At 43.1% G+C, this 12,814-nt stretch overlaps 1 protein-coding gene across 7 annotated transcripts in view; it reads right to left on the bottom strand.

Annotated features, from left to right (window-relative positions):
* The window catches only part of LOC122572290, a 182,210-nt gene that overhangs the window by 25,650 nt on the left and 143,746 nt on the right, over positions 1 to 12,814 (bottom strand). For 6 of the 7 annotated variants that reach the window (XM_043737090.1, XM_043737086.1, XM_043737088.1 and 3 more), the window contains 5 exons: positions 7,903 to 8,039; positions 5,533 to 5,821; positions 4,410 to 4,681; positions 1,298 to 1,450; positions 190 to 384 (listed from right to left, as the gene is read on the bottom strand). In XM_043737090.1, coding sequence (XP_043593025.1) covers positions 190 to 384; positions 1,298 to 1,450; positions 4,410 to 4,681; positions 5,533 to 5,821; positions 7,903 to 8,039 — 1,046 coding nt within the window. Of the gene's footprint in view, positions 1 to 189; positions 385 to 1,297; positions 1,451 to 4,409; positions 4,731 to 5,532; positions 5,822 to 7,902; positions 8,040 to 12,814 lie in introns of those variants that run through there. The other variant, XM_043737093.1, reaches the window with a different exon arrangement.

The following is a 12,814-nucleotide window of genomic DNA, read 5'->3' as shown; positions in this document are numbered from 1 at the left end:
GAAGAATCCCCGTCCTAAAATTCATTATCTCGTTGGCTCGTCGTTCCCGAAGAAAATTGTGGTAACGGTGGCTGCTCCGACCAACCATTTAAATGCGATCCGTGAACCAAGGGGGCGGTAGTTCGCCACCGTCAGGTGTAAAGCACGCTGTTCCGGCCCCATGAATGTTTGAACAGAATTACCACGTACTTGCACTTCTAATTGAAAGCCGTGGAGCGAATGCGGCGGCGTTGGATGCAGGAACGTGCCGTAAGGAGACGTGGTGAACTCGACCAGGATCTCGGTTCCGCTACTAGTGGCTTCCGGCACCGGCTCACCACCTCCGCAGAACTTGAGGATAACCGGGTCCCGGGTCGTGTAGCCATCATACACGGTCACGTAGTCCTGTGGGCCAAAACGACGTTCCTTTTCTTACAATTAATACCATTCGGTGGGAAAAATGGCACGATGAAAAAAGGGACTGGAACTTTTTAGTTAGAATCGATGGAATATTTTTCGAACAGCCACGGTTAATCGAGAACTCTCTGGCATATTTTATATCGCACAGATGAAGTTTGCAGAACGATGCGGAAACAACAAAGTTCTACAGAGAAATCCAAACATAAATATAAATATAAACATAAATATAAAGTAAAATACTAAATTACAAATATCAAATATGTGCATAAAAATATAAATAATATTGTAACACTGGCTGTATTTACACACCATTGTACTTATCATAGCATTTACGTATCAATTACATAAATTTTGTACCGTTTATTAATACTTTCATGCGACTACGAAAAATTTCATACCGTGTAAATAAAACGGAAAACCCGTTAAGAAAACGTATCGGAACATAAGGCTACGAGCAAACACTTTTCCTAGCCACCGTAAATCTCGAGAAGATCGCGTTTCAATTTCTCAGAAAACAATTAATCGAATCGCTCGATCGGATCCGTCGTCGAGCAGTTTGACGTACGTCCGCAAACTTTCGTCGGCTATTTTGAAGCCACTCGCCAGGATTCTCGTGTTATCTTCCTTATCTGGTCTGGCCCTATAGTCCGTCAATAAATTTCGCTTATCAACTTAGAACACACGGCGATAGTTTCTCTTCTCTGCGGATCGATAAATTCGGCAGAGTGTTCGTGATTTAAGAAGCACACCCGCCGGAATTACCGTGCGAGCGTAACGACCGTTCGGCTTCGCCGATACCACGCCATCGGTCACGTGCATGGCGTTCCGCCCTGGCTAGCCATCGTTCGACGTCTCGGATTTATCTCGATCCATGCAATTTTCGGGTTTTACTACGTACCTGAACCACATCGCAGTCCTTCCACAGGCGAAGTTCGCGAGGCGATGATTCCGCTTGGGTGGCTGGCCTCGCTCTTATGGCCACCAATTGACCCCGGGGCTGTTTCACGGAGATTAAGGCGTGTTTCCCTGCTGGTACGTCGTGCTGCCTCACCTGTGTCGTAAGATTAATACGGAAGATACTTAGGAGGTGTTGTACCGAGCGGTCGGATAAGTATACAACCTTTTCTGAATTATAAACTCTGATAAGGATGACGATTACGAAGAAGACTAATCTGGATCATAAAGTCCGATGAGAAATAAAAGTTGAATTATAAACTTTATTCCAACACTTTTCTATGATATGAATTAAACCAAATGTACATCATCCTGTTCGGTGATCTTCTAACATCTAACGGGCAATGCCATTTTTCCATCCGTATAAAATTTCTCTTATCTGTGAGCAGAAACCCGACCTCAAAAAGGTTTAAGACTCGTCCGATAACCCGATATGATAAAAGAAAAGGACGATCGTAAATAGAAACGGCGGACTGATTTCAGGCGTCAGACTAAAAATGGATTATACATGGGCCATATTCTGCATTCTATCGCTAATATCGAATTAATAATGATCTTTATTTCTGGACTAAAAACAGGGACTTTGGTTCGCAGCTTTCTCGCTTTTATCTTAGCCGTACGTTCTTCTCACGTTCTCGTTTCATTCATTCCTTTCGTAATCCTGTTCTTTTAGCCTGTTTATTAACGTTATCTCTACTGTTACGCTTGTATCTATCTATCCATCTTCACGCATGTTCGTGTCGCTTATATATTATCCGAAAAACAATTTATCGAACTTCGAATCAGAGAGGTGTATCGGTTAATCGAATGAACCACGTTCAGAGGAGGGTGGTAAATTAAATTACTTCTCGATCAAAGCACCGCCGCGATCGCGTATTTCCTATCGCGTACGTCCCTCGCAAAAGCATAAACGTTTACACACCATTGTGCGCGTGTCCTTCATTTTTTACGATATAGTCGTATCGATCGCTCTCCTGTCTCGATCCTATCGTCTTAATCAACGTTCCTTATCTAACGATTACACTTCGAGCGTCACTCGTGTCATTTAACGTCCTCGTTTTATTTTCTCCTATTTCTAGTCTAACCAACCTCTCTACTTCCCTGTTTACTACGAATTCCATACGATCCAATCTCCATTCCTCGTGTAACGAAAGTACCTCGTTGCGACTGTCGTGGAAACGACATTGAAATTGGCGTAACTTTCGTGAGCAGCGGGTGCAGAAAATTTCAGTGGTCGTATCGAAGTGTATTTAGCGAGTCGTATCGGCTTTAGCGGGCAAAAGGAGAATAATGGTGCGCGGGTTGTACACTCGTGGCGGTGCCTCGTAAATTTTCGTCGGAATGCCAACGTTGGTTGCGTTCGTTCCTCTTCGTTTCGAAACCGAGCCCGTGCATCGACCCGTTCAATTTGCTCGGACCGTCGTGCGATTTCGACCTGAAATACCGTTCCTCGGATTAGCCCGCAACGTTTCGCGTGTCACGCAGAACATTCCAACGTCACACCCCTTTCCTTTCACGCTCCACAGAACAGCTTTGTTAATATTCATTAGAGCGTCGTCGAGATTTCGATTGGCCAACACCCTCTCATCGACATCCTCGCGGATCATCGTGCATTTCTTCGTCCGCAGGCTGTCCCAGGGTTTTACAATTGCGTTCGTAAACAATTAGTAACTTGCGATTTCAAATAATTTCGTACAACCAGATCCTTCTCGCGCGATGATATTTTCTCTACGTGCACGATTTTGCTTCGTGGTATTTCTTACGAGAGTACCTGAACGCTTATCGTAGGAAACTTCCATGTTTATATGGCGCGTGTTACGTTTTAGAGATTTGGAAATTTTATTAAGGTCTATGACGAGAAAGAACGACCATGATCACAGTGATAAGGGTTGAAAGCAATCTGAGAATGCATATAAAATTTGAGAGATATTATATAAGATATAATATAGTAGATGTAGTCGTGATAGTCGAGTCTGTTGTTTCGTATAACGCGCACGACTGATATATTCGTAAATGTTGTCTATAGATGTTTGAACATTTTCTAAAAATGTGTACATCAAAGCCGCTATTTCGAATGAGAATACCGCAAAGGTAAAAAAAATCACGTTGGTGATAGGCAAACACGTTAATCGTTTCTCCACCAGAATCTACTATTTTTATATAAATTTCCTTGCTTACTATAACTACTCGGATATCCACTAACAGCGGGGAAGTTGGACAAATTCACGAAGCCTCCAAGGATTACGTAAACACCAGAAATCGAGCCATTTCCAACGAAGGAGCTTCATCGTACCGCGCGACTTGCTCGTCCCAACTTCATTCTTCCTTCGGACAGCTACATAAATTTTCAAATAACTCGCTAAGAAAGGCGGTCTCCGGAATCGTCGCCACGGACTGCGCGCTACAGATTTATGATCCCGTATTCGAGTTCTGCGGTACAAAATAAACAGCGAAGGCTTCTACAATTCGTACGAGCGATTTTCTAACTATACTATTAAGTATCGTGAGAGTTTACAGCTTGACATCCTAGGTCATTTGCTAAAAGGATTTTCCACGAATCCCATATAACCGCATGAAGCTAGGAAATCGTCGAGTCCCGAACTTTATTCCTTCGTCTATTAATTTTCGAAAGAAACAGTCTTCCAACCCGACGCGAGATGTTACGTAACATAAACTAAGAAGATAGTAACGTAGCAGGAGTACTCGTAAGTCTTCCATATTGGAAGAGAAGGATCTTGCAAGAAACAATTTTTCAAGAGAAGCTACCTCAGCGAGCGAACAATTTCTAATCGTCTCCTTGCGTGAAATATTATTTATATATGTGCTTATATATAAAAAAAGGGTAAATTATCGAACGAGAGAAACTTTTATCAAGTTCTATCAATCAAAGAAGGAAGGAACTTTTCAGAAAGCTATTTCTCCTTGAGAAGAACCCTATCCGGCAAACAGAAGAAGTTGCGAAAATTTTCTGCGCTATTCTTCGGCGTTTCGTGTTTACAGGGCGGCAGGTGGTTATTCGAAAGTTTCCAGGGGTGGAAAATTTCGAACGGGCTTACCGCGTAGTAGCAGGTGAGATTGCGCGGGTACAATCCGGGAAAGTTGGGAGACTGCAGTCTGCACTTCTTCCGGTCGCAGTCGCTGAATATGCGGGAACAGTAGGTTCCGGATATCAGATCTCCGAGGTACTGCTCGCTGCTTGGTTTCGTCGTGGTCGATGGCTGTTCGACCATCTGCACCGGCATCGCCATCGAGCTGTTCGCGTAGTCGCTCGAGGACGTCGACAAAGTCAATTCCGTCGAAGATGGTGTTCCTGTCGGCTGCGTTATACCTGGAATCGTCATTTTTATTTCTTCTTTCTTCTATGTTCTTCGTTTATTCTGTAACCGTGCGTCTTTCTATGTATTTTACAAGATCGATGTTTGTATATATCCATTTTAAATCGATGATTTTTTCCTGCAATCTCGTATATCTTTATATATATTTTATAAAATGCATGTTTTTGTACGTTCTTTTTAACCAATGACTTTTCTCTTTACGTATAATCTGTTTTGTAAAGTAGTTATTTTCATCTGGGCGAAAATTAACGACGATTATTGACAATTAAACGAATCACGTGGCATTGAAATATAATCTACTTGGAAAATAGAATTCTGATCTCCGTGGAACGTCGTTGAATCAAAAGAGTACCTGAAAATTCAATCGAGCTAGGCTGGAACTTCTTTTATATGAACGCAATGGGCAAACTATTTAAGGGATAAACTATTTGTTCATATAAACGAAGCTTCACCGTATCGTAAGAATGGATTCTACGGTTCTTTAAAACATTTTACGATCTAGTTACGTAATTAATTTAATAATCACTGTCGTTGACTATCAACGTTACTACAAGACGTCAGCCTCAACACAAGGATGCAGCAAGAAGAAAAAAAGGACAGAAAAAAAGAAAGAACGACTAAATCCATCTCGACTTGAGATAAAGAAAATCTTTACAAGAAACTTCGATTTCCGCCCGCGACAAACTCGACGATCTCGACACCGAAGAATTCGAACCGCGTTGTTTTCAAAAGTATCCAGCTTATGTAAATTCCGTCTCATCCGAGCGGCGAAGTTATCAACGTAAGAGCATTGGCATGGAAACAAATCATGATAGAGAGCGAAAGAAGACGGAGACGTACGTACCGACGAATGGATTCCCGTAGCGTGCCACGGCGTCCGACTTTCTGATCATCTTGTACACCATTCTGAAGTCGAAATTGAATCCCGTCTGATCCTTACTGAGCCTGAGCAGCTTCAGCGTGATGGAGACGGTCTGGGTTTCGCTGTAGTAAATCGCGGGACCCCAGGACGTTCCGCACCAGAGGCCACCAACGTCCGGCCGTTGGGCCTCCGAAATCTGCAGCGATCCGTCCGGGCAGCCTTCCGCCGTGAACGACACGAATTTCCCCAGGGTGAAGCTGTCGAACGTCAACTGAAATCGCCAGCACCGTAACGTCGATTAAACTTCCCACGACACTACGCTCTTTCTGTAATCTCTCAGTTTTTCGAGAAGTAAGAACATCGTGGAATTTATCGTGTTTCCTTTAACGCGTTCGCGGCTGTAGAAATTATATCATTACGCGAAAGTGTTCAGAGCTTTGCGTTCACACACATACACACACAAATATGATCTATTTGCCAGATCGATTAATTCCATGAAACAAAAAGCAGAGAAAATTGATGAAATTACTGTAGAACTCCAGTCGTTTGAACTTGTCAGGGGATTCATAGTTTATATAATCGGAGTTCAATAGAAGAGGAGCTCGCCGATTTTCCTCATTATTTTTCGCCCACGTAATAGGAACTCGTATTCGGATAAGCGAATTCAGCCAGCTGAAGTTCAGTTAGTTGCACGTTAATTGAAATTTCCTTTCGATCGGTGGAGTTCCATACGAGATAAGCATCGATCAGAAGTACTTGGCTCGTTTAAAAAATTTCGAGAAGCGCAGTTAGCCACCATGGCCTGTGAATGACTGGTACTGCGTCTCTGTATCATTCAACTTTTGTATTGTCACACGCTCAAGAAGACCATCCGCTCAGAAACAGTAATAGGGTAGGCTAGACATCCTGCATACCACAGCCATCGAAACAATAAACAAATAGTAACGGAATAGGCGCCTCTGAGATACCTCAAACAACAACCCCTCCAGAGGGACTAAAACAATAGTATAAAAACCCTCCAAAATAAGCGCTCGAATCAGTCTGTTAAAACATCTTGACCCAGTCTCTTGTAATACTTTGAATCATTCTGTAACACTTTGAACCGTAACTCGGTTGGATTTGCATAATAAATTCTATTATCATATACAAAGTTCAACTTCTTCACCTTATTCGTGAAACGCTCGAAATGCGACGCGAGGAGATCACCACATCACATCTATCGGTTCCGTGATTTATTGTGTCTCCGTCGTGACAGTATCACAGTGAGTATTCAGTGGTAAAAGATTACTTTCGTCAGATGTTCGTTTCTGTTTTTGCAATTGTTCGATCTAATATTCCATCGAGTAACGATAGAAATCCTCCGAATTGTTGGATGCTCGAGAGATACCTATTAGATATATCTGTTTGCTCGAAGCTCTCGGTAACATTTTCCTTTCGAAACTTTCCATCGTGCGCCATTAAACGCTAATATCCGCAAAGTATTACCGCGCCGAATATTCTAACGGTAAGCACACGCGCGAACATCTCACAGAACAGCTCTTCGATCTCTTTCACCCCTCTAGCTTTCGGTTCTGCGCGAGTAATCGAGTTATCAAGTATCAATCCCGTGTGGAATGATCCGACGACGATTAAAATATCGACGTTCCCCGAGGAGCGGACATAGAACATCGGAGAGAAAGAAAGAGCCGCGCGAGCAGTCGAGGGAGAGAGAGAGTGGCTTTGATAAAAACGGCAAGCACGCGGAAAAGAGCCGCAAAAGGTTGGCAAACAGGCCGCGTATAAATAAATTTGGCAGCGCGCGGAAGTAACTTTCGGACCGCTCTTTCGTTCCGTTTACGAAAGTATTCGAGGCCACGAAACGACGTTCGGTTATGCTTCCCCCTGGCTAACTGGTGCAATCCAAGCAATTTGCGTTATTAAAAATTCCACCGTTAATTTCTGCTCGTCTGGCAGACCACGATTCTGCCTTGTTTCCCGCAATTCTCTCTCTTTCCGTCTTTCTTGTCGTTTCCTTTTTATTCCTTCTCCTTCTTCTACCTATCCTTCTTTTTTGCATTTCTTTTTTTTTTAAATACCTGGCACGCCTTTTCAACGGAGAAAGCAGCAACGTTTCTCGGCTGTCTTTTTCGCCCTCGAAACTATACCGAGATTTAGCGAAAAGTTTCAGTCAGACGGATGTAAATTTCTTTGGTAGCTTCGATTATGCGATGGTGCATTTACGAGGTACCTCGTTATTTGTCTAATTACTTCACGCAGCCATTCAGGCTGTATGTTAATTAGGAATACAGGTTCGGGTCTAGGTTAGGGTCTTTGTTACGGAGGATAATCAAAGAGGCTTTCGGGTAAACTTGCCTGTATGATGTCTCCCAGATCGCCGCCCGGTGCACTGAAGGTGAGCTTGCAAATGTAAGGCACCTTGTCCTCCTTCGGTCGATGGAGCTCCAGGTCGTAAGTTTTACCCACGTCCCCGTAGTATGTTTTATTGCAGGCTGAAACACGAAGGACAAAGATCTCTCTGAAGCAAACATTATCGATCGTCTTGTCGGCTAACTTACTTGGCTCCAGGTCGCTTGAACGCGAGAAAATCGAGCTTCGATCCTAATGGCGCGGTCGAACGATCAACAAGTTGAGAAGCGCGTTCTTACGAATCTAAAGTTAGAGAAATATTCGTCGAATTACCGATATCCACGATTTTACGATTTATCACTGAAATTAATTATCTAGATAGCGGGATTTAGCTTTGCCATGTCTCCATACGCGCACGTTCTACTTTGGAACTTTTAACCGAGCCAAGTGATTGTACTTTCCTTTCGTTCGCTACGTCAAATCAAGGAATCGCGCTCGATCGAACGTCCTTGGCAGAAACCTTCGGCCAAATTTCCGTGTAATCGGTATCGGCGACTCGATCAAAGGGTATATAGAGGTGAATTTCGAGGTCGACCGGGCAAAGAATCGGCTGGGGCGTTCGATGAATTATCGATGGCTCCGGGCTAGTTTCCTTTGTTGGATCGTTTTCCGCAGAAAAATTCGATTCGTCGAGATCTCCTCTATCTCGAGTTAAAAGAAGAACACCGGCTCTCGATCAAAGTCCGTCGTGAAAGGAAACGTATGTACTTCCTTCGGGGCAACGCGACGTATCCAACGTGTATCGATCAGGCGCTAATCAGCGAACTATCATGGAAAAGCCGGATTCCTATAGCTTTTCATTCGTATAACTTTTATTCGTAAACACTGGCATTGTTTTTGAAATGCGTGCAACGATACGTCGAATGAATCGACGTATCGATGCCTCGAGGTCATGGACGTTTCGAGGTAACACAAACCGTCACTGAATTTGCGATAAATTGGACGCGCTGAATGGATACGAAGCTTTCACAGAAGTATCTTTAAAATCGCGGATCAAAGCGACTTTTGTAACTGGTTTCATTCGATTGTAATTACGGAATAACGCGAATGTGTTTATTTTTAAATTACCGATCAATGGATCTGAATTTTAATGGCCACTCGCGAATGTAGGAGAATGCCGAGTCGATGAATGGCGTATACAAACTGCGATACCTTTTCATAAATTTTGTGGAAACGCGCGCTGGGCCGATTAATGGGGAAGAGCGATCAAATTCTCGCCAAAACTTATAATACGCTACGATACACCGCGATAATAATTTGTAGACGAGTAACGGGGATAAATAATTATGGTAACGAATTTCACCGGTATAGTGGAAAAATAGGTATTCTTCTAAAAATCCAGTAATTAAAGTATATTCGTGGCGTACGCGTAGCGGCTCGCGAAAGTATTCGAACACCTACCAGTGGAAAATTTGCATGAATATATTATGTGCGTTGTATGAAACTTTTTGAAACTTTGTTAGCGGCGTAATGAGACACGACTATCGTGATTATACTAGTAAAATTGGAAACCAGTCTGAAAATCTACGTGAAAGTTGCAACACGTTTATTGCAACATATATACCATGCGAAAAATTATAAACCATACAGAATGAACAGCGGTCTTAAACGTATAATAATTCGTGCTAAATATGGTCTCGTCATATTGTAATTTACATTATAGCGAATAATTAACCTCGTCATATTATTGCGATTAATTCAAATATCTTGGCGATCTCTACGAAGCGTGTACTTCCAACAAATATCTTGCAAATTTCATACATTTACAGTATACATTTTCAAATCACACAGTTTCTATACTATATATGTAGTATCTTCTTTGGAATATAATGTTATTATATCCTAGTATTTGTAATTTATTTACAATGAATGGATTGTACAAATATAGACAGAAAAACGATGGTAGTTTAATATGAACTAATCGCAATAACAGGCTACAATCTAGACAACTCTCGACACAACGGATCCAACGTTCTCTTTCACACTCTCTCGACAACGCTAACAGCACTATATCGACAACGCAACTCGCACTCTCTGACTTCTCGATTCACCGTCTTCGACTTCTCAACTCAAACTCTGCCTTGCTCTCGCATGTCTTTCGTCTTCCCGTAGACCCACCACACACGTGTTCTGCGACCGCTCGTGGCCAAAGCCACGTAGTCCTTTTCTATGCACCTATTCATTCGAAGGACCGACGACACATTGATGGGCCCATCGGCGCCTCGGCTCTCAGGACATTGTTTACGGTTTAAAAACGCCTCGGCTCTCACGACATTGTATGTTTTTTTTTTTTTTATTATATCGTTTATTTTTAATNTTTACAATTTGTCCAGTGGGACATTAGGTAAAATGTTATAACATATGATTGAATAGCATGTGGATGGTTACCCCCAGCGGGGTGCCATCTTCGCGTTTTTTAGTTTATATCCTTTATGAGATCAGCTGGGTGTTTCCTTTTTAGTCTTCTTTCTATTCTTGCGTTGATCGTTTCCGTAGCCAGCCTGTTTGGGTGTGTTATTATTCTTTCTCTGTACCTTTCCGCGTATCTGGTAATCTCCTCCTTGACCGTTGGTATAATTGTATGTGGTTTACCCGCTAACTCCTAGGCCTTATGTCCGCGATACTACATATGTATGTAGTATCCTGGACGAAAGGCCTAAGAGATATCGGCCGAACTATAAACAATGTCGCGAGAAAGGCAAAGTGTCGACAGGCCCAACAACGTATCGTCGGTCGTTCGATCGAATAGTTTCGCGGAAAAGGCCTGCGTGACCCTGGCCACGAGCGGTTGCGGAACACGCGCGTGGTGGGGCTGTGACAAAAGACAAAGGGATGCTAAGGGAAAGAGACGAGTTAACAGTCAGTGTCAGTTGAGAAGTCAGAGAGCGCGAACTGCGGTGTCGAGATTGTGTAGCTAGCGTCGTCGAGAGAGTGTGGTCCGCATGAGAGAGAGAGAGAGAGAGCGTTGGATCCGCGGTGACGAGAGTTGCAAATTAACTATCTAGTTGTCTTAATTATAATACGTTATAGCGATTAGTTCGCGTTAAACAACCATCGTTTCCTGTTTAACCAACATCTGTTTAGTCCATTTATTGTAAATAAACTAATTGTAGTAAAGATCCTACATATACGTAGAAAGTTTCTAAGACTGTTCGAATACATTCGCGAGTGTTGCGCGTATTTATTTTTTCTTCTCCGACGAACGATCCTCGAGTTCATCGCCGAGGACGGATTTTCCAGAGCGGTAGCATAATCGTTGAAAAATTTGTATCGTGTATGTTAAAGAAACCGAAACTCGCTCGCTGATTAAGTTACTTTGGCTTCCTCTATCGCATGCTCCGTGCAGAATTACATTGTGCAGGACGGCTACGTTACAATACTAGGTCATTGTGGGGCTTCAAGGGCTCATCATGCGCGTATATATAGGATGGAAATCGAGGCTAACGTCGGTGGTGGGCCAATACGAACGTATACACATATATACAGATGCGCGCGCGCTCGCACAAAAACACACACGGACACACTATCGACGGGGTGAATGGGCCGAGAACACAATGCACGCCATTTCCAGGCATCGGGGTCTCATTCCTAATCAGAATGCTAGTTTGCCTGGCTAATAGCCCGCCTGAAATCTGGCCACCTTGTCTTCCCCGCGTCGTAACTTATCGCTATAAACAGATTACCCCGCCAATTTTCATCGTCCGTCGAATCTACACGAAACGTTTCACCTGTTAGTTTCGCTTCTCGCCATTGGAAATGCCATTACGCCTTTCAACGTATTCCATTTTATACGAGACACTCGGTAGAAAGACGATCGTCCGTCGAAATTTAAAATTCCGTGGTAATTTGAAAATTGGATGGATCTCTATTGAAATTATTCTCTGTGATTTTAGGAACCAGATTGTAATTTTCGATAATGAATCCTAGACGTCTAGGGCCGCTGTACGCAACATTGTGCAACGTAGAATTAGCTGGAAATTTCATTTCAACGTTCGCAAATCGCGAGATGTCTCTTCTTCGCGGCCATTCGGTCGGAGAATTTCCGTTGTCGACCACGTTCCTCGTGTGTTATCCAGAAATGATAACCGGAAAATATTCGTTTTATTTTCCACCGATGTTTCGCTTTCATTAAGCTCTAATTTTGACGGATGCGGCTATTCACGCTTAATTATTTGGCCCAGTCGGTGGATTGAAACTCGAGTTTTAATTTAGCGAGATGATTAAACTCCTCTAGTATCCAGGATGCGCATTGCGGTGGATGCTGTGAATTCTCGTATCGCGAGAGATATAGAAGAAGTATCGAATATTTTGCAGAAAGTCTCGGCGACTGGCTGAATATCGGTGCTATTGGGGTTTAGCTGCAACTTGGAACTTCCATTTTTTATTGGATTTCCTGAAACGAGTAGAAGGAAAAGGATTGCGCGTTTCTGTGGGGATAGTGGAACTTGAGAAAAACTTGAGAATGTCCTGCCCTCCCCATAAAAAGGGTGTTAAGTAATTAGCAATTCGGATATGGGAAATTTGCGAAAATTGGAAAATTATCGAGAAGATTGCGAGTAATGAAAATTCGGAAAAAGAGAAGGTTCCTCGGTACTTGAGCGTCGATGCAAACGATTGATAAGCTGCACCAATCGGAACAATCGGGCCAGGTGTAATTGAATATTCGTTAGGTTTAATGACAGGATTCGGTATCGGAAACCGATAGTCGTCCGGCCGCCGCCTCTGTCGAAGTATTACGAATTCAGTTGGTGCATCTGTTACGTCAAATTACGAAAGTTCCCGGAGGGAAGCTGCTTGCCAGCTTCTCGGCTGCGTCTCCTCCGGCTGACTAATGACTGGCATCAACTACTTGGCTGCG

This window comes from Bombus pyrosoma, linkage group LG11, assembly GCF_014825855.1.
Source record: "Bombus pyrosoma isolate SC7728 linkage group LG11, ASM1482585v1, whole genome shotgun sequence".
Taxonomy (NCBI): domain Eukaryota; kingdom Metazoa; phylum Arthropoda; class Insecta; order Hymenoptera; family Apidae; genus Bombus; species Bombus pyrosoma.
Note: the sequence above shows the minus strand (reverse complement) of the source record. Positions and strands in the feature narration are given on the sequence as shown.